This window comes from Thermobia domestica, chromosome 8 (genome assembly GCF_964235325.1).
Source record: "Thermobia domestica chromosome 8, izTheDome1.hap1.1, whole genome shotgun sequence".
In the NCBI taxonomy this organism is placed as follows: domain Eukaryota; kingdom Metazoa; phylum Arthropoda; class Insecta; order Zygentoma; family Lepismatidae; genus Thermobia; species Thermobia domestica.
The window spans coordinates 149,661,349-149,685,252 of NC_137461.1; the positions used below are offsets into that span (position 1 = coordinate 149,661,349).

Here is a 23,904-nt window from a genome sequence, read left to right on the forward strand (position 1 = left end):
AAAAATGAAAAGAATTCTGGCGATATATTACGTAATTAATCGATCGATTTGTCACTTTTTCAATAGGATAGCAGAACAATGCAAAACTTTGAGGGTTGTTTCAGTAGTCTAACACTTAGAAAGAATGTATTATGGATTATTGTCCTCTTCATACAGTTGTGAAACAATCATATGATAATCAATATAGAAAAGAAACAATCAAAACCAATTTTTAAAATTGATTAAAGAAAATTTTATTTTGAGAACTATAAAAGTGAAACTTTTAGTATAAAAAATTATGATAATGTAGATTAAGTCTCGTAATATATAGTTATTTTGGTTTCGGATGGATAGAAAATGGTCCTATTGGGCCAATTACCACTGAAACTAGACATGAACAACAACACTTGTCCTTGAAAAAAGGCAGGCCGTTGCCATAGAAACCACCGTTTCCATAACAACGAATTCCGTCACTGCTCGTCAATCTAAAACTGATTGAGGGAAAAAAAAAGAATTTGCAACAAATGTGATGCCTGGAATAAGTCGTGAGTGGGAACCCTTCACCCCTGGTGGGGATATTCATGAAGCTATCAGCTTATGTCTAATTACATTGGAATATATTACCCATTTCTTAATTTCGAACATACTAGGTTAGATTAAAATGAGAAAACTTTTTATCGGACTTCTGAAGAAAATAAAATAAAATAAATACATGACCGTGTTTATTACATATAGAATTCCCAGTCACGACCCCCTTTTCAGTTTTATTTAAAAATAGAAGAAGAAGATGAAGAAAGGAAAAGGAAGATAGAAGAGGAAAGAGGTAAAGTAAGAAGGTGATAAAGAGGAAACTGTTACTGGATATTTTGAGAAATATGGTAAAGGGAAAGTGAATAATTATCGAATTGGGATCATTTCCAATAGCTATTGGGTGAATATTTGGTATTAAGGTAATCAAAGGTAGACACATGTTAACCCATACATCCCAGATCTAGATCCATTTGACCCCAACTACCGAATTATCCCAATCTAGCTCTGAGATAGATGAGAAAGTTTAATTTTACCGTTTATTCAATATTTCCAGAAGTTCTAGACTAATATCTAATATTTGAAAAATAAACGACGAAGTTGATGGCATCTTAGAATCGACCACAGAGAAAAAAAAATCAGAGTATCACATATTTGTCGAAGATTTTGACTTTCACAGTTCTCACATGATGATCATTCGTTCAGGCTACTTCAGTCCTTTTTACTTCCTTCATAGAGCCAACTTAAATTAAGTTAGTATTGACATTCAATGACTTTAATTGCCAACTACCATTAATTATAATAAGTCACACATATATGTCAAAATAATTTGTGCACTTAATACTAAACCTACATTTCACTCACACACACATTCATACAGGACAATGTATACTTCGGGTTGTATTTAGTTGAATTAAACTAACCTAACTACATTTCTATAGACATTTATTACATTTCAATAAAAGAAAACTTAGTTTGACATAACAGGAAAAAATTTAATACATGAAAAGGATGTTTCATAAGCATGCACAGAAATCCGCTACTTTCAACAAAATCAAATAACACATTTCTCTTTCTAGATATATTGAAGTTGGATTACATAAAAAAGAATTCGACAAAAGACGAAACACAAAAATAAAGAAAAAAAATTCAAAGGTCAATATATTTAAGATTCAGTGCAATGAATACATATCATTGCGGAAAAAGAAAGAAAAAAAAACAATATAATTGGTTAATCATTCTTTAAAAAAAAAACTTTAGTAGCATTTTATTGAGTCTCTGTCCCAAGAGGAGACATTTCGACAATTTTATGAGTCTTTGTTCTCACGTCGATAATAACTCCTTTTTCAACTCTCTTTACGCACTGTGATTTGTGTCCATGAGAGTATTTAATCGTTTTTGTTTTAACTATAGACAAATAGTTGCTTCATATCACATATATATTTATATTTCTCATTTCGTCACTTGACGCACTTGATATAACATTTCAAAGTTTATCAAGATTAAAGAAAAATTATCGAATCCAGTCCCAGACATTGGGAACATATTTCCATATTCCTGTATTCACATTACTAAATTATTAACCTAATTTCAGTTCGTTGAATTTAAGATCACTATTTTCTTTTTTTTCTAGTATAGATCGTGTAGTCGAAGATTCTAGTCACTGAATAGTTAGGTTTCCGATCGTAGGGGAAGGATTTGTTTCATAGTTTACTGATAGAAGGATTCGTTGGAGGGGCACACTGTTTCGTAGCTTACTGATTTCACTATGATCTCGCAAATAAATTTGGATAAGGATTAGGGTTATTTTTACTTTTCTTACGACCTGCTACTTGTTTTATTTACATGCCGTATTTAACATGATATTCAACTTTAATAGTCACAAACATCAATAACAACTCAACAAAATGTCATTTATTACAATTTACGCGGTAATACTATATATCACAAATAGTTGGTAAATGTCGGGTGTCAAAAATCTATGGCAACCTAAAACAACCAGGGTAAATACCGAGCCCTCTACATACATACTCACATATATATATATTCATATTACTCAATATAATAAATTTCATTTTAATATCCATCGTAGTATTTCGTCGACATTTAATATCTACATAACCTTTTTATATTCGACAAGTATTCATATTTTATTGGCTCAAAAACAAAACAAAAACCCTGACTATCAAAATTCACTTTTTTTTTTCTCATAAGGTTGCAATATTGTACTTTATATGTAAACCCGATAATCAATAATCATTCTCAATTCACTAAAGATCCGCGTATAAAGAAATAGTTGGTGTTATTTAGTAAGTTGACATAAGAGGTGGAAATACAACAAATAGAGCAGGCACGTAACTTTTAAAACTATGTAAGTACATATATAGATGTATATACAGAAAAAAAATCAATGTTATTCGAAACTAGTGGGCCCAAACTATTAATACATACACACTATATGACCAATCAATAGAAAGAAAAACCAGAAATCAGTAATCAATGGATATAATTTGTACGATCAATGAATAACAAATGTTTTCAGGAATCTGAAAGCATAGTGTACCTTCTCGTCAGTTTCTCCCGTGGTGGATTGAATATCGCGAAAATGGTCCTGAGTTGTGCTGCAATACCTCCACGAATCGCATCCCTCGATGTCTCAGTTAGTACATACGATCGAAATAAGTGATATGAATATTGTACGTTTTCATGAGTTTCAGAAACCGGGGGGGGGGGAGGTTGAAAAATTTGGAAAAAAAAATCTCGAAGTAATGAAGACAGAGAGAGAGATAGAGAAGAAGGAAGACGAAGAATAGGGGCGCCAAAGACTTAAGTGGGAAATAACTAACGCTACAAAGATAAAAGTCGAATTTCGCTCTCAACAAAATCCATAGCCAAAATATTCTTAACATGCCAAAAGGGTGGTCTACTCAAATACGTAGACTCAAGGAGCGCCCTGCTGCCAAGGATGCAAGTTCTGTGTCCATCAGATCCCAATCCCACAAGAGTTTGGTTGTAAGATTGAAATCCGATCCCCGTATCCGGCCCAAACCAGCAGGGTCCCGAAAATCCTCCGGAAGGTTAGAGACGGCGTTAATTTAGAATTTCAAAAGAAAAAAAATCATCCGACCTCTTGGAAACTAGAAGATTCCAGAATAGTAATGAAATTAGAGTAATAGCTAAGATATCCCTAATTAGAGTTTGCCAAAATAAAAAAAAAATTAAATAAACTGAATTTTGGATCGGTGATTTCAATAACCAAACATCACCGATGGCTACCCCGCGCAGACATGCCACAGTCTGGGACGTCGTTAATTTCCCTCATCTAATTAAACTAAGAAAAGACATGAAAATACTTAAGGGGACTAGGGGTCGACGTCCGGGTACGCTAATGACGTGAATATTAATTTAGTAGCAGTTGATTTAATCGGATAGTCCGAACTGAGTTATATGAACACTGCACAATAAATAAATAAGGTAAGCAACGGAAAAAAAAATCTCGGAGAGGCTATGAATGTTAAAGGTACAAATGACCGAAACCTGTACTTTTCGATGATCACAGGAAATAGCAGTTATTTTTCTTAATTATCATTTCTGTCAACCTTTAGAAGTAATTCCCACATGATGCTACCCTGTCTATTGAAAGGCTTAAGATCTGGGGCTGTTATTATGAGGTACTTAAATACGAAGTAACACACAATTCCCAACTACAATTTACTATCCAAGTAGCAAACTCGGTTGGATGAATGTACTGGTGTAGAAGTCAAAACGCGAGAGATTTTTTTCTTTTTTTTTTTCGTAAACGTATTCATATTTTCACTATATAACATACACTAGGCCTATCCATTTAAATGTAGGTGTCATCATCTCATTCATATTTTATATCATATTATTAATATATCATTACATTCATTCATTATCTACTAATTTTCGCGCGAAGTAATATTTTACAGACACCCTATTTCATACATTTTACACGCAGGCCATACACATATTTACATTACACAGTAATAAATATATATAATTATCACAATCTATCACGCTCAAACTACTACACGATAACATTCATCGAACCACGTACTCTTTGTTTCGAAGCACCCAAATTGTATTTACTTCGCAGTTTTAAAAAAAATCATACGTGTATTCACTGAAAGTTAAATTGTCAACGATTAATCTATTTCTGATTTGTTGATAAAACTAAAGCAACAATGGAAATTTTCTACAGCCACGGGAAAAGAGAATTTAATACTACATTTTGAAACAAACAGTAACAGCATATGGGCTTTACTTCTATTAAGAAAATAGGTATTCTTTATTTTAATGGATATTTCGGGTTCTAAACGACATAGCAAGCTGTAATTTTCCAAATAGTAAGATCTCATGCTATCTTATATGAATGTATACTCATCTGAACCGAAAACCATGTCCACGGGATGTAATTTGAGAATAAATGGCCAAAATCAAACAACTTAAATCACTAAGTCATGCGATGTCGTAATGTCAACAAACAATTGACTACCGATAACAGACACTATGGCGCTGTGGTGGAGGCATAATTTACCGTGTACTGAAATATATACTTGTACTCATTAATCAGAAATTTAATATTTACTCCGGTTTAGTATACTTCGAGTTAGACAAATGGTACTAAATTAACGCATATTTATACACTGTCCTAACCGAAAATTCACACACTCACACAAACCACCAACTACATACACCACTGTTAGTACTATACATAAAGACAACTAACTAAACCAAACATGCACCATTGAATTACATGCATATTGAAGAAAGTAACCTAACATATTAGATTTAAAATACATTACTCCCTCGTCGGTATATACAGTCGGCTCTATTAAACTTAAAGGGGGGCAAAATGAGAAAAGTAACCCTAGGTCCAATTGACCTGACCAATTATTTACATGATGATTGCCAAAGATTGATGCCCTGGGGGCACCTTAACGAGGTTTATTGAGGGACCCTTCCCCTGAGAGGGGAAAAGGCCCTAAAACAAACAATAACTAACCCATTCCCCCGCTAGAATTGGTTCAATTTGGAAAAGGGGATAGGAGCCCTTTTACGCTAGCTTAAGCTGCCATTCCGAAAGTTAACATTGCAACTATGAAACCTACTGTGTACATGCACTTACTGACTAATAAAAAAAAATCACATTTACTATACACACTATAATATATGTACGAAACCAGGTCGTATTGTCCCTAATCCCTAACTGAGTTTTAACAGATCAAAAATCACTTTCCTATATTGTCTATTCTTTGGCTTGGATAACGAGCAATATGGCGTCTGTAAAGCTGGTTCCCATTTCTCCTTTATTTTTTACAGTTCACTTCACGAAAAATGTAAGTTTGTCAGCTCCTAAATCATTATACGGCGTTTATCAATGAAATTAACTGGATATTACCTTAAGTTTGTTTGAATTTCCATCCTTTTACCGCAGATATGTAGAAGAAGAAATCACGGGCTGCTCCTCGTAAAGTGTCTTCGATTATTCTGATAACATTGCGCCGAAAAAGCCAGAGGTAGGAGAATTCCTCCAATCAGAACGAAAACTTTAGCCGCGGAAATTACAAAACAAATAGAAATTTGGCAAATCCAGATATAACCGGATCTGAAAGTGACTATGGACTAATGAGAGGGGGTGAGGGAAAGATTAGGTACCTGACTAAATTCTACATTGGTCTGAAATTAAGAAAATTTACATCCAATGACGGAACTATGTTTCGGTATGACGTCAGAATGGTAAACCTTGTAACTATTCAACTTATATATCCGAAAATGGGATTTACACTTAATCAAAATATAAATAAAATATATTATTCAGTGGGAATATGGTTACTAATGAAACCTTTCGATTCATTATATTTAATTCGAAGTAAAGAGAGTAAATAAATTGTGTAACTAAACCGAGATTGGAAAAAAATTACTAGGTACAGGGTGCGTAAAAAAAAGTTGCCATTACTTTCAACTGTAATGGTACATTACAGTTTTCCCCGGCCCATTAACAAAATTTTGTTAGAATAACAAAATTTTGCTAATTGGGAATACTAACTACTGATGCTTGTTAAGTTAACACACTCATTCATCCCATTCAAACGTTACCAGTCTCACTAGGACAGTATATTATATCTACTTGGGGTATTGCGTGAGTAATTCACTACGTTTATCTTCTGTACAATTGAAAATCTTTAAATTTCGAAAATTGTGAGTTCCGATACTTTTTTTTTCAGTAGTGTTCACATAGCAATAGAACGGACAGAAGTTCTAACTGTGACATCAACAGAGACAACTCGTGAGGCTTCACTCGCCGACTAGCATATCAGATGACATTAGGATCTAGTTTCTCGACTATCACTTTTATTTAGTATTGTTCTAGGCTCACCGTTACCACGCACTTGCGAAGGGACTGAATTCTGGGGTCGATTTACATTATTGTTACTATTATTGTTATTATTATTACCCTGACTATTACCGTTCTCCCTTCTTCCGTACGTCCTGTTAAAATTCCTCCTGATGTTATCGCCCCTATCCGGGTTCGATTCCATGTTGGTACGGTCATAGGGACGATAACTCCGGCGATTGTTGAACATGGGCCGATTCCTGAATAGTCGCCGGCCATTAGTGTTGTTTTCTGAGCCATACCCACTAGGATAACGAGATCCAGCTTGGGTATAACTCAGGAAATCTGTCTGGCAACTTGCCGTTACCTTCGTCTTCGTCGGTTTTAGAATCTTTGCCTGTCGGGCGAAGTATCGTTTTGGTGGACTACCAACTTCCTTGCCGCACAAGGCAGCTAAACGTGAGGTGACTTCTCGCACCGTTTGGCACAAGTGGGACGCTATGGCCCGGGACTCATCGGGTGGAAGAGCGTTAACTATAATATCTACCAGTTCGGCCTGAGAGGGATGTTCAGCTATCTGATAATATAGTTCAATGATTTTCCAAGCATAGTCCAAGAGGGACCCATACTTGGAGCGATCATACCGGAGTGATTGTAAGTTTCTCTTTTGGAGCCGTTCGATGTGCTCATTACAATACTCTTCTTTGAAAAGAATCAAAAAATCACTGAACGTCCGGATTTGGTATTTAACCGAGGCAAACCATGCGCCCGAAGCGGCGATCAAACATTTTTCGACTATTTGTAGGCGTTCCCCATCAGTAAGTTTGTACATATCTAGATATTGCTGCAATCTTCGCAGGAAAACTCGAGGTAACCCGTTAGCAATGTTCCCATCGAAAGTGGGAAAACGTTCAATATCCCGGAGGGAAACTTTAGAGCTCATACTATACGGGGCAGGAAAAGAATCTAGTGGAATCAACGCGTTATCCTGAGCGGTTGGGGTTGTCACCGGATTTGCCACCGACGGAGTGGTCACCGAACTGAACGCTCCCATATGACCAAGAGAGGTTTTATAATTAGTATTGACCATGTGAGGTTCGAACTTAGGACCCACCACGGCAGTAACCGACGGTCCGGCACATCTCCTTTCCCCTCCTGGCAGCACGCTGTAAGATTGTACCATTCCAAAGGTAGAGTGAGCATTTACGCTAGTGACTGTTGTAGTCACAACACTCGACTGCATCGGTACATCGAAATTACTCAACCATGATTTCGAGGTTGGCTGATGCGGGGGACAATACATTGCTGTGTCCCGTGCATCAGGCAACACTTGACTCTTTCCCGGGAGGACGTTACTTGTTTCTGGGAAAATTTTCCCTGGAGAATCGCCATCAGGAAAAGGATAGGAGATATCAGACTTGACGAATTCCAATTTAGTAATATTCCCCTTAAGACTGTCTACTTCGGTTTGAATTTGACTAATTCTTTGATCAACCGACTCTAGTTTGGTTTCTATTGATAGGTTAGATATTACAATATTTAATTTACTTATTTCAGCCTGCTGCTGTTCAACCTTTTGTTCGATGTTACAAAATCTTTTGTTTGTGCTCTCAAACCTTACATCTATTTCATTTAATTTTTTATTTGTTTCGTCTCTGAGCTGCTCGGTAGACTGTTGGGCCTGGTATCTAACCTGCTCTAGTTCAGTAGACGTTTGCTCTTTCAATTTGCTAATCGAAGAAGCAAAGTCTAAACAGATCTGGTCAAATTTATTGTTTAGTACCTCGAATCGAGCGTCGGTCTCTCGTTTCGAGGTATCAAACTTTTCATTTATCTCACGCCTTAAGTTTTCACTATTCTGGTCTAACTTTTCATTTATCTCACGCCTCATTACTGCATTCTCACGTCTCAGATCTGCACCATTCTGTTCTATTTTAACTTCCATGTTAGAAAATTTTTCATTCATCATTTCCATCATCTGGCGAATTAATGCAGACGTGTCAGACCCTCCAGATGACATTCCTTCCTTCGGGTTTGCCGTCTGATCCCGAGAATCATTGTGATTTCCATTCTTTTCCTCATCATCGAGGTCAGATATCTCCGCTGGAGATATTTGGCCTCGGTCCTTTTCACAATTCTCACAGTATTTTATTATTTCGCCGGTTTGAACTTTTTCTGCATTTTCAGCAGTATCATCCAAATTGGTGCAAATAAAGTGGATCCATTTTAGTCCACAACCGGTGCATCTTATTAATCTCCGCGGGGCGCGAGATCTTTTCTCTTTTTCATCTAACGTGCATTGAGTGCACGTGGCTTCACATTCGTCCTGTGACAAAACAACTTTTTTATTTGTTGCCATAGCTTTGACACACTTTACAAAAGACAAGATATATATCAAAAATACACATATACTATAAAATACTTATTCGCTATCAAAACAAGTATTATTCATAAATTAAAGGACTCCCATTCTCTTTCCTTCCTTGAAACCCTTCTAGCGTTTAGTTCTAATTTAGAAAAAATTTTGACACTCCTTCTCTTTTTCCCCCTTAGAAAAGGAAACAAAAATGACAAAGTAGCCAACGACTCTACTTGTTTCATTTGACTATAAAATTTCTCTTATTAATTTCAATGTTGTAATCAATTCAACATGCCTTCAACCTCACTCTTTGACATTCTTAAAAAAAAATTCAGATCTATCGGTCGCCATTTAAACTGAGATCCGTTGCCATGGGAACAAACGTTGCCATGACAAACCATTCTTGTCGCGGTTCACCAATTCAAACTGATTGGCATGATAACTGGTATTATTCAATAAGCATTTTCAGATCCGTTACCACAGTAAACATGGTTACCATGGCAACAATCTTGTCACGTGTCGCCACTCTAAAACTGAAAAAAAAGGCCGTTGCCATAGAAACCACCGTTTCCATAACAACGAATTCCGTCACTGCTCGTCAATCTAAAACTGATTGAGGAAAAAAAAAAGAATTTGCAACAAATGTGATGCCTGGAATAAGTCGTGAGTGGGAACCCTTCACCCCTGGTGGGGATATTCATGAAGCTATCAGCTTATGTCTAATTACATTGGAATATATTACCCATTTCTTAATTTCGAACATACTAGGTTAGATTAAAATGAGAAAACTTTTTATCGGACTTCTGAAGAAAATAAAATAAAATAAATACATGACCGTGTTTATTACATATAGAATTCCCAGTCACGACCCCCTTTTCAGTTTTATTTAAAAATAGAAGAAGAAGATGAAGAAAGGAAAAGGAAGATAGAAGAGGAAAGAGGTAAAGTAAGAAGGTGATAAAGAGGAAACTGTTACTGGATATTTTGAGAAATATGGTAAAGGGAAAGTGAATAATTATCGAATTGGGATCATTTCCAATAGCTATTGGGTGAATATTTGGTATTAAGGTAATCAAAGGTAGACACATGTTAACCCATACATCCCAGATCTAGATCCATTTGACCCCAACTACCGAATTATCCCAATCTAGCTCTGAGATAGATGAGAAAGTTTAATTTTACCGTTTATTCAATATTTCCAGAAGTTCTAGACTAATATCTAATATTTGAAAAATAAACGACGAAGTTGATGGCATCTTAGAATCGACCACAGAGAAAAAAAAAATCAGAGTATCACATATTTGTCGAAGATTTTGACTTTCACAGTTCTCACATGATGATCATTCGTTCAGGCTACTTCAGTCCTTTTTACTTCCTTCATAGAGCCAACTTAAATTAAGTTAGTATTGACATTCAATGACTTTAATTGCCAACTACCATTAATTATAATAAGTCACACATATATGTCAAAATAATTTGTGCACTTAATACTAAACCTACATTTCACTCACACACACATTCATACAGGACAATGTATACTTCGGGTTGTATTTAGTTGAATTAAACTAACCTAACTACATTTCTATAGACATTTATTACATTTCAATAAAAGAAAACTTAGTTTGACATAACAGGAAAAAATTTAATACATGAAAAGGATGTTTCATAAGCATGCACAGAAATCCGCTACTTTCAACAAAATCAAATAACACATTTCTCTTTCTAGATATATTGAAGTTGGATTACATAAAAAAGAATTCGACAAAAGACGAAACACAAAAATAAAGAAAAAAAATTCAAAGGTCAATATATTTAAGATTCAGTGCAATGAATACATATCATTGCGGAAAAAGAAAGAAAAAAAAACAATATAATTGGTTAATCATTCTTTAAAAAAAAAAAACTTTAGTAGCATTTTATTGAGTCTCTGTCCCAAGAGGAGACATTTCGACAATTTTATGAGTCTTTGTTCTCACGTCGATAATAACTCCTTTTTCAACTCTCTTTACGCACTGTGATTTGTGTCCATGAGAGTATTTAATCGTTTTTGTTTTAACTATAGACAAATAGTTGCTTCATATCACATATATATTTATATTTCTCATTTCGTCACTTGACGCACTTGATATAACATTTCAAAGTTTATCAAGATTAAAGAAAAATTATCGAATCCAGTCCCAGACATTGGGAACATATTTCCATATTCCTGTATTCACATTACTAAATTATTAACCTAATTTCAGTTCGTTGAATTTAAGATCACTATTTTCTTTTTTTTCTAGTATAGATCGTGTAGTCGAAGATTCTAGTCACTGAATAGTTAGGTTTCCGATCGTAGGGGAAGGATTTGTTTCATAGTTTACTGATAGAAGGATTCGTTGGAGGGGCACACTGTTTCGTAGCTTACTGATTTCACTATGATCTCGCAAATAAATTTGGATAAGGATTAGGGTTATTTTTACTTTTCTTACGACCTGCTACTTGTTTTATTTACATGCCGTATTTAACATGATATTCAACTTTAATAGTCACAAACATCAATAACAACTCAACAAAATGTCATTTATTACAATTTACGCGGTAATACTATATATCACAAATAGTTGGTAAATGTCGGGTGTCAAAAATCTATGGCAACCTAAAACAACCAGGGTAAATACCGAGCCCTCTACATACATACTCACATATATATATATTCATATTACTCAATATAATAAATTTCATTTTAATATCCATCGTAGTATTTCGTCGACATTTAATATCTACATAACCTTTTTATATTCGACAAGTATTCATATTTTATTGGCTCAAAAACAAAACAAAAACCCTGACTATCAAAATTCACTTTTTTTTCTCATAAGGTTGCAATATTGTACTTTATATGTAAACCCGATAATCAATAATCATTCTCAATTCACTAAAGATCCGCGTATAAAGAAATAGTTGGTGTTATTTAGTAAGTTGACATAAGAGGTGGAAATACAACAAATAGAGCAGGCACGTAACTTTTAAAACTATGTAAGTACATATATAGATGTATATACAGAAAAAAAAATCAATGTTATTCGAAACTAGTGGGCCCAAACTATTAATACATACACACTATATGACCAATCAATAGAAAGAAAAACCAGAAATCAGTAATCAATGGATATAATTTGTACGATCAATGAATAACAAATGTTTTCAGGAATCTGAAAGCATAGTGTACTTTCTCGTCAGTTTCTCCCGTGGTGGATTGAATATCGCGAAAATGGTCCTGAGTTGTGCTGCAATACCTCCACGAATCGCATCCCTCGATGTCTCAGTTAGTACATACGATCGAAATAAGTGATATGAATATTGTACGTTTTCATGAGTTTCAGAAACCGGGGGGGGGGGGGGAGGTTGAAAAATTTGGAAAAAAAAATCTCGAAGTAATGAAGACAGAGAGAGAGATAGAGAAGAAGGAAGACGAAGAATAGGGGCGCCAAAGACTTAAGTGGGAAATAACTAACGCTACAAAGATAAAAGTCGAATTTCGCTCTCAACAAAATCCATAGCCAAAATATTCTTAACATGCCAAAAGGGTGGTCTACTCAAATACGTAGACTCAAGGAGCGCCCTGCTGCCAAGGATGCAAGTTCTGTGTCCATCAGATCCCAATCCCACAAGAGTTTGGTTGTAAGATTGAAATCCGATCCCCGTATCCGGCCCAAACCAGCAGGGTCCCGAAAATCCTCCGGAAGGTTAGAGACGGCGTTAATTTAGAATTTCAAAAGAAAAAAAATCATCCGACCTCTTGGAAACTAGAAGATTCCAGAATAGTAATGAAATTAGAGTAATAGCTAAGATATCCCTAATTAGAGTTTGCCAAAATAAAAAAAAAATTAAATAAACTGAATTTTGGATCGGTGATTTCAATAACCAAACATCACCGATGGCTACCCCGCGCAGACATGCCACAGTCTGGGACGTCGTTAATTTCCCTCATCTAATTAAACTAAGAAAAGACATGAAAATACTTAAGGGGACTAGGGGTCGACGTCCGGGTACGCTAATGACGTGAATATTAATTTAGTAGCAGTTGATTTAATCGGATAGTCCGAACTGAGTTATATGAACACTGCACAATAAATAAATAAGGTAAGCAACGGAAAAAAAAAATCTCGGAGAGGCTATGAATGTTAAAGGTACAAATGACCGAAACCTGTACTTTTCGATGATCACAGGAAATAGCAGTTATTTTTCTTAATTATCATTTCTGTCAACCTTTAGAAGTAATTCCCACATGATGCTACCCTGTCTATTGAAAGGCTTAAGATCTGGGGCTGTTATTATGAGGTACTTAAATACGAAGTAACACACAATTCCCAACTACAATTTACTATCCAAGTAGCAAACTCGGTTGGATGAATGTACTGGTGTAGAAGTCAAAACGCGAGAGATTTTTTTCTTTTTTTTTTTCGTAAACGTATTCATATTTTCACTATATAACATACACTAGGCCTATCCATTTAAATGTAGGTGTCATCATCTCATTCATATTTTATATCATATTATTAATATATCATTACATTCATTCATTATCTACTAATTTTCGCGCGAAGTAATATTTTACAGACACCCTATTTCATACATTTTACACGCAGGCCATACACATATTTACATTACACAGTAATAAATATATATAATTATAACAATCTATCACGCTCAAACTACTACACGATAACATTCATCGAACCACGTACTCTTTGTTTCGAAGCACCCAAATTGTATTTACTTCGCAGTTTTAAAAAAAATCATACGTGTATTCACTGAAAGTTAAATTGTCAACGATTAATCTATTTCTGATTTGTTGATAAAACTAAAGCAACAATGGAAATTTTCTACAGCCACGGGAAAAGAGAATTTAATACTACATTTTGAAACAAACAGTAACAGCATATGGGCTTTACTTCTATTAAGAAAATAGGTATTCTTTATTTTAATGGATATTTCGGGTTCTAAACGACATAGCAAGCTGTAATTTTCCAAATAGTAAGATCTCATGCTATCTTATATGAATGTATACTCATCTGAACCGAAAACCATGTCCACGGGATGTAATTTGAGAATAAATGGCCAAAATCAAACAACTTAAATCACTAAGTCATGCGATGTCGTAATGTCAACAAACAATTGACTACCGATAACAGACACTATGGCGCTGTGGTGGAGGCATAATTTACCGTGTACTGAAATATATACTTGTACTCATTAATCAGAAATTTAATATTTACTCCGGTTTAGTATACTTCGAGTTAGACAAATGGTACTAAATTAACGCATATTTATACACTGTCCTAACCGAAAATTCACACACTCACACAAACCACCAACTACATACACCACTGTTAGTACTATACATAAAGACAACTAACTAAACCAAACATGCACCATTGAATTACATGCATATTGAAGAAAGTAACCTAACATATTAGATTTAAAATACATTACTCCCTCGTCGGTATATACAGTCGGCTCTATTAAACTTAAAGGGGGGCAAAATGAGAAAAGTAACCCTAGGTCCAATTGACCTGACCAATTATTTACATGATGATTGCCAAAGATTGATGCCCTGGGGGCACCTTAACGAGGTTTATTGAGGGACCCTTCCCCTGAGAGGGGAAAAGGCCCTAAAACAAACAATAACTAACCCATTCCCCCGCTAGAATTGGTTCAATTTGGAAAAGGGGATAGGAGCCCTTTTACGCTAGCTTAAGCTGCCATTCCGAAAGTTAACATTGCAACTATGAAACCTACTGTGTACATGCACTTACTGACTAATAAAAAAAAATCACATTTACTATACACACTATAATATATGTACGAAACCAGGTCGTATTGTCCCTAATCCCTAACTGAGTTTTAACAGATCAAAAATCACTTTCCTATATTGTCTATTCTTTGGCTTGGATAACGAGCAATATGGCGTCTGTAAAGCTGGTTCCCATTTCTCCTTTATTTTTTACAGTTCACTTCACGAAAAATGTAAGTTTGTCAGCTCCTAAATCATTATACGGCGTTTATCAATGAAATTAACTGGATATTACCTTAAGTTCGTTTGAATTTCCATCCTTTTACCGCAGATATGTAGAAGAAGAAATCACGGGCTGCTCCTCGTAAAGTGTCTTCGATTATTCTGATAACATTGCGCCGAAAAAGCCAGAGGTAGGAGAATTCCTCCAATCAGAACGAAAACTTTAGCCGCGGAAATTACAAAACAAATAGAAATTTGGCAAATCCAGATATAACCGGATCTGAAAGTGACTATGGACTAATGAGAGGGGGTGAGGGAAAGATTAGGTACCTGACTAAATTCTACATTGGTCTGAAATTAAGAAAATTTACATCCAATGACGGAACTATGTTTCGGTATGACGTCAGAATGGTAAACCTTGTAACTATTCAACTTATATATCCGAAAATGGGATTATTAGTAACATAACAGTCATTGTTGTTCTAATTGAGCCGAAAGAGCTTCATTGATGCCAATTTGGCCTATTTTGGCTAAATCTAGTGTACTTGGAGAAGCATTTAGCGTACAAATATACGAAATGCTTATAGTCTTAAATATAGCTAATTTTATGAAACTCTTTTACCATTTTGATCTTTCATTCTAAAAGAACTTTTTTCTTTGAAAATACAATGTAAACTTTAAAAAGTAATAAGGGTTTGGTTCTTCTAGCCGCGGAAAATGTTTTAGTTTATTAAAGAAAACAAATAAGTAATCTAAATTATAAATTTTACTTCATGACTTAAAAAACTTCATACTATCCCAGTATGTCGTTTTACCAATTGGGAATAAAAATTAAATGTTAATTTTAATTTCTGTAAATTTTGTACACAATAATGAAGTCGCGTGATTCTTTCTTCTCTACTTACGGGTAGTGCGTCTTAATAATAAACATTTAGTTTATACATTTTGCATATTGAAGATTTTTTTATTGTAAATAAAAAATGCTACTTCATTACCAACAGAGGTTTCGGAAATAATGGGAGGTGGATAATGAATTCAATGGTTGGATCCTGGAAATTCCTTTAGATCCAACAAAAGCCTGATGTATGCTTTGTAAGTTTGACATAAAAGCTAAGAGGTACCATTTATCCCAACATGTTGGTGGTAAAAGACATCATGTTCTTTGCAAGTTTCTTCAACATCTTGTTCCCTGGATTCTAGCCTGAGAAGTTGCGAGTTTTGGAGTGTACAGAGAAATAAGAAGAGTTGTAAGGATTATAATCTACAGAAAAAAGTACTACTGACAATTGGGACAAGGACAAAATACAAAACCAATCTACAATCAAACGATATGCATCCAGTTCCAGCGCTTTGGCTAGCTGCGACGTTATCAATGATGACATTTCAATTCCACTGATAATTATGGCTTTGAAAAGTCAGGTGAATTTCGATGGATTTTATTGTGATTTAAAGTCATACGTATATGTTACTTGTTAGTCTTCAGTGAATAAAATTCAACATTTCTTCAAATTTTACTACAACTCACTTATAATCCTGCACATGGGAAGAGAAGTTTAAAATCTACAATGTGGATTATAGATTAGCAGTTCAAAATCTACCGAGTTTTTGAGTAAAAAGTCTTATTTCTGACGGCCATATAAGCCTTTTCTTGAGAGGAGGTTGTTGGCAACACAGCTTAGTTTAGTTAGAATATATGGCAGTTAAGTGTGGATTTCTCTAAGGAGAATGTTAATTTTGACATTTTCATATCTCAGAAGCTAGGTGAAAAAAGTAACGAAAATCAGTGAATACTTACTGTGAGTTTATAGAGGTACAGTATATAACACCATTGCAAGATAGATACGATCTCTGACCAACCTCTGGAAACTTTGAATTAAAGAACGATTCACAGAATGAGGTAGTTAGTTGTAGAAAATCACCATATCACTGTGGTGATAGCATTAATATGATAGTAACCACCATTTGCATATGAGGGAGGTGTGCGTAAAATGAATTAATCATTCTCTCAGTCATAAACAGAAAATGAGAAAGAAAACTTGCTCATTATATTTCCACTGGATTGTTCAAAACGATTGACAAAGAGACGATACATGCCAATCGAATTGAATAGTGGAAGCTTCACTAACGGTCGCATCAATTAATTTTGTTCATATAAAACAAAAAGCACCAGAAACAAAGAACTTCGTTCTCTTCCTAAATGCCCAGAACAGATCTACTTCTTAGACAGTAAGAACGGTCAGTATCACATCCTGTACGTCAAACCTAAGAACCATTTCAGAACTTTGGAATATTCACATTCTAAACTATTGGAAGTTTGTTTATGGCATAAACCTACAAGGAATTTTAGGTGACATAATATAAGACATGCATTAAACATTGGACAGATGTTCGTATTTTTCTTGATTGTTTTATATTTGATGTTGCGTTATCATTTTACCTTTTAAAGTCATTTGTTTACTTTCATTTTTGCTAAATTTTAGAAACAAATTTTCCTTCAATTAACAACCCTTGTTTTAGCTCGTAATTATTGATATTGAAAATAATATATTCATTAAAAGCTTGTTATTGGCAGGGAATCTTTTACACCACCTAACACGCCCTACAGCCTCCCTGTGATAGGCGATATCACTCCGGCAAAACAGGTCGATACCTCCCCCCCAAAGAAGGGTGTACAATTTTTTATATTATTGCTATCATCAGTACCATAAGTGTAAAATATAGCCCAATAAATAATCTCTTGGTGATGCTTTTCTGGTACCTGGCATGAAACTCAACAATGTAAGTATTAGCTTCGATTTTATATTTTTATTTCTCTACTCACGAAATCGTCTGAAGCATTACATTCAAATAACTGCTTGAGAATCATATAAACAGTCCATTTTAGAACTGAAATATGATACCAGGACAATATCAAAACTGGCTCACTATAATCAGTAAAATAAAGGTGATTAGGTAACTTCAAACGAGCAGTAGGAAACTGAAAATATGTTCGTGACAAGCTGGTGCTCTGCTGGTGGCGCATGCAGGCTGTTTCATCAAGAGTAGCATTGTACACTGCTCTTGTTTCATTCCCTCGATAACAGAGCTCGAAACAAGAAATGGTGGTGTGAGAGCATCAGTCTGTCAAATGAATGGGCGGAATATTTTTTTTTTAAAAAAATGCACACCGTCGTTGTTAGTCCCTTTGTCTTTATATACATCTAGAGAACTTTCAGAAAAGGCAAGAGAACATGACAAAAGTAAAAACCATATATGTACGGTACAAGCTTCTTTGCAATTGCAAAGTGACAGTGTTGCTACTCGAGTCCATCAGCAGTTTAACATTCAGAGTGAAGGTATTTCTGTAGTAACTAAATATTTGTTCAAAATCGCATATTTTCTATTTTCAGACGAAATACCACATATATCCAAATGGAGACTCCTAGTTAGTGCAGTGGCATTGTTAGACTATTCAGAAACAATAAAGCAGCATATAAGAAACTCACCAGAGAATGCATATCACTTCTCGCATTACTCTATTACTTCTATTATAGAATCATTTGGAGTTGTCATCATTGAATCTACAAAAGCAAAGCTCTCTAGAATTAGAAAATTCTCACTCATGGCAGACGAATGCACATATATGAATGGAAGAGAAATTCTGAGTACTTGTATACATTACATAGAGGGTTGCAAAGTGAAGAAGACCTTCGTTTGTGCCATTCCAGTTCAGTCTACTACCGCAGAATGCATCAAAAAGACAATTATTCAAGAAATACATAAAGTAGGGCTTAGTACTAAAAAACTGATTGCTGTGGCGTTTGATGGGCTTCAAATTTCAGCGGTTAAAAATCCGGAGTTCAGGTACGTCTCAAAGAAGTTTCGCCTAGATTGATTTTCGTTCATTGCAGAAGCCATCTTTTGCAACTGGCTTTCATAAGGGCATGTGGAACTTCATAAGATATCAAAAGGGTTGTAAATGTAGGGAATAAACTGTACACAGCATTTCATGGGAGTCACAAGCGGCTGAAACTTCTGCAGGAAGTGAAATCTTCAGTAGACGCTAGTTCTCACAAATTGGTGCAACCTGGTTCTACTAAGTAGGTTTCATATGAAAGTAATGTTTATGTGGCAATCAATCATTATGCTGCAATATATATTGCGTTAAAGCATATCTATATGGATGAGGGAGACATGTCGTCAGATGCTGTTTTATTATTGCTGGAACTAAAAAAGACATCGACAACTTTCACATTAGTACTCTTAAATACATTTTTGCAGACTCTTTCAAAACTAAGCAAATGTCTGCAGATATCAAGTGGAAATGATACGGTTACAGCCCTGAAGTTGGTGGAAGGTGTCATTACACATTTGGAAGATATCACTTTTGAGGAGATTTCAGAACATGCTGAAAGTGTTGTAGGAAAGGCAAAATCTGGGGGTGTGAGAATAGAAGAAAACATGCAACTTCAAGAAATCAAGGCTCTTCTCTCCAAATACTAATTACAAAACATCAGTAACATGAAGGAAAGGTTTGATAGTACTCTCAAAAAGCTGTCTCACTTCCATGATGTCCTCAGAAACACCCTTGACTCACCTGATTTAACTGGAGTGGCCAGCATTTGTAATGTGAATAAACCTGAAGTCGAACTAGAATATAAAAGTGTTCAGAACGATGCCGACTTAGCTGTGAACATTATTGAAAACATATTAGATGAAAACGATTTAATGAAAACATATATAGAAAGCTCATATATTCCTGATATTCGCTCCGGTTTTGAAGTAGAAGAGCAAAGGCTAAATGAACTGATAAGATAAAGCTTGCAATATCTGGTTAAAGCAACCTCACAGAAATATATAGATTACTATGCACAAAGATACGTAAAGAATGAATGAACATGATGCAACTTTGGTAGAACAAAAGATATGTATGAGGGCAAGTATATGTCTATGTCCGCGTGAAAGTGAGAATAGCAAAATGTGTTCATACAATAGCAAATAATGCAATCCTTTGCCGAGGTTATGCTAAATTTATAATGTATGTGTAGTATTATGCAAAGATACGCTTAAGAATTGTTTTTTTGTACATAAAACAGTAGGGAATTTACACCCCCTCTCCAATTCATTACACACCCCCTGAAGAAAATTTCTGACAAACACACATGTTATTAGTAAATACGTGACAAAGCATATAAGCACATTAGTAATTTATTTTGTTTTTCTTAGGTAGTCAAACACTACAAACATAAAATGCAAGTGACAACTTGGTACATTCAAGATCCAGTGAACGATATGAGGTGGGCATTCGAAGCAAAACTTATGGGCATTCTTCCCGATCGTGATCACTTAGGCAGAAGGATCATGTTTGGAAGCTTATGTAAGTGTATATAATTCAAAGTTAAGGAATTATAAATTCTTATATAGCTACTAATAATTGAAAGACAAATGATTAACTTTTTCAATATAATTTATTTGTCTGGTAATATTTCAGATCGGAAAGAAGCGTTAGCATCCCTCTGATGCTGAAACAAACAGTGCCTAGGCTCCGGAAACAGGGAAAGAATTGTTAACTTGTGTAATGAAGTTAAATGGCAAATTTTCTTTTGGAAAACAAGAGACATAGGTCAACGTTAGCTTGGTTAAGTAAGGGTAGTTAAACTGGGGTTACCACACTATCCCTTTTGAGCAGGTATCCAACGAATTCGTAGAGTTGCTACTATTGTGTTTTAGTTCACGAGGGAGTTCAGAGGGAAGACCAGTGGATTTCTGCATTTCATCAGAGGGTTGCTAAAATATAAAAGAAGTAGATGTCAGTTGACATTATCTATTCATGTAGTTAAGTTTCTAATGAGCTACATTGTAAATTAGCCATTGCGAATCTTGTAATGTACCTTCTGAAATTGGTTTTCTTCAACATTGTTACTCATTCATTTCCCTGCTCCTACGGCGTTGTGTACAATAACAAGCGAAAACGAGATTCTGAGCATGACGTCTTTCCCCTTTGCCGATTATTGGTTTCAGTTCTTACATTCTAAATTGTGTTTAAGTCATCCGGCACCTTTGATAGTACTATCCTACGTTCACATCGTAATACTGTTCCTGCCCATTTGCATGTCTAGAAAGATCTGTGAACGTACAGTCTGCAGCAAAAAACCTGCAACATGAGCATGTAAGTTTATTGTGAAACGACGAAGTCTTTTGCTCCAAAATAAGTGCGCAGGGGAGGACGCCGACGTTTCTTCAGGAGTGATTTGTGCCACTTAGACGTTATGTTGATTCCCTGGGCTGTTAGGCGTAGTTTCATAATTCTACATGCTCATGTTGCAGGTTTTTTGCTGCGGACTGTACAATAGCACTCAAGGACATATCCAAATGGGAGTTTGAAAGGCTCCGGAACACAGAAATTTTCATTATTTAATTTTTCTTACGATCGGTGTTGTTCGTGTAAACCTTTGTGGGAAACTTCAACTACTTCCGAAATACGCATGTACGTATTTTTCTGGACTTGCCTGTTACAATTTGATATCATATTGCATATGCCTGTCTGACACTTCATTTCTTGTAGGTGTGCACATGGATCACCATTAGCTCCACACGTAGTACCATTATCTTATATACTGGAGGAAACGAGTTTAAGAATATCCTAACTACATTATGTGATTCGAACGAAATTTGCATCAGAATGAGTCTATCTATAGAAGACGTGGTAATCTCAGATTGAAAATCCCACAGCACTAAGCACCATAGAGCGGAACCTTATCGTAGGGTCTGTACTAGTCATACCGATAGTAGTTTAAAAGTCGTTTTGTAACACAACGAATGTTATGTGTAAGTCATAGTGTGCAATGAAGGATGACGATGCCTGAAGGTGTTGGATAACGTTGAGAGAAACTTCAACCTTAACATATGATATTCAGTGATAAGTGTCGTTTGTTCTTAAGACGAAGTGACGACTGCATTCAGGCAAATCGGAAAATTACTTACATGTTCGGATTCTATATATAAAATCTCTTCTGGTATTCTGGTATAGAGCGCTAAAATCCTTCTCGCCTGTGATTTTCATTCAGATGAATATGGTGGTTACTGCGTCATACATTCGTGATGTCAATTTTGGTCTAGTAGCTTGCGCGTGTGCTTTTCATGCAGATGGACTCGGGTTCGATTCCTAGTGCGAGAGCGCAAACATGCAATTTCACAATCATTCACTTTCATTAATCATCTGTCTCTGTTAGCGTAACGGGCATAATCGTAGGACGTTACACTAAAACATAAATTGTTTTCTTTTTTTCCTTATCTGGACAGTTAAGAGCTATTTTGCAGATGAACAATGACCACTAGAAAAATCCATTGTGTTAGTTTTTTCTCGTTAACAGTGTACTTACATAATATTTTCACCGAACGTAAGATGATTTCGAGTAAAAGATTGTGATGTGACTAATTAACATTTGCGTGATAGTATATAGCATATCACCACGGTTTACTATGGACAATAGTTTGCGTTCTGCCCTCTGTATATTACATTTAAAAAAAACATATGAAGTCGAGTCCCGTATACAATTTAACGTCTCGTTCCGTCATCTAAAGAAGCGTCCCCATCCTTTTTACTTCCATTCTAACTAAAAAAAACAAAAAAAAACTCAAAATGCTGTAACATGTGTTGGGTTATTTAAGGTAAGATGCCCAAACAGCAAACGATAAGTCTCCAACTTTAAGGGATACCTTGATAAGAACATCTTAATAATTGCAACCCATATTTTCATCTTTTTTCTTCTATTGAGAGAACAAATATAAAGAAAAACACTATGAAACATGTTTGTTATTTATTTTAAATTGAAGGGTTCGAACACAAAATTCGTATCTGTAACCTTAAGGGATTCTAAGATATGGCCATCTTACTATATTATTTGTAACTCCATCTCTCTTTTTTCTGTTCACGTTATTCTTTTCCCTTCTTTGTCAAATATCAAAAACAATAAAACACGCGTCTTATTATTTTAAAATGGGAAGTCCAAATACCGAATATTATGTCTCTAACCTTAAAAGATTCTGAGATATAAACATTTTAATATAAAAGTTGTCTCCCCTATTTCCCATATTTCTCGTAGACTTTGAGTTGATTTTAGTTTAGCGTCCCGTTCAGCAGCGAGGCTATATGAGACGTGGACCTACTGATTAACGTGGAATCCGAACCACATGAGCTCCCGCCGGGAATCGAACCCGGGTCTTTCACGCCAAAGGCGCGTACGCTAAGCGCGTAGCCACGAGGGAGCTCGATTCTCGTAGACTTTCCAAAAAGTCTTCCTTAATGATATCTTACGCAACAAATGCTATGCACTGTCTAAATTTAAAGTTTCTAGCTTAAGACCATGTCTAATGTTTCAACTAAAATAACTTCTCCGTATGTAATAACATGACGAATTTCTTCTGGAAATGGTATGAAAGTTATTTGTTATATGTAGCTCAAACTTTAACCAGGTGTTACCGAACCTCAATATTTCCTGTTCATTTCTTTAAATTTCTAATCTTACTTAGTAGTTTATTATTTATATTTAGTATTATTTTTGATGAAGAAATATTGCAGCTTTGGAAAGAACATTTACACCGAGATTCAGGTGACATTTTTTCTTCCCTGGTCCTGGGAGGATAAAAACAAGTTCTTAGTTGATCCCCACCAGGTAGGCGCAGCAGAAATAAAAAAAA

The 23,904-nt window shown here is 35.3% G+C and overlaps 1 protein-coding gene across 2 annotated transcripts in view; it reads left to right on the top strand.

Annotated features, from left to right (window-relative positions):
• Positions 1 to 23,904, top strand: part of LOC145693275 (clavesin-1-like) — a 126,717-nt gene that overhangs the window by 64,785 nt on the left and 38,028 nt on the right. For both annotated transcript variants that reach the window (XM_081769120.1, XM_081769119.1), the window contains exon 4: positions 20,431 to 20,581. In XM_081769120.1, coding sequence (XP_081625246.1) covers positions 20,431 to 20,581 — 151 coding nt within the window. The remainder of the gene's footprint in view (positions 1 to 20,430; positions 20,582 to 23,904) is intronic.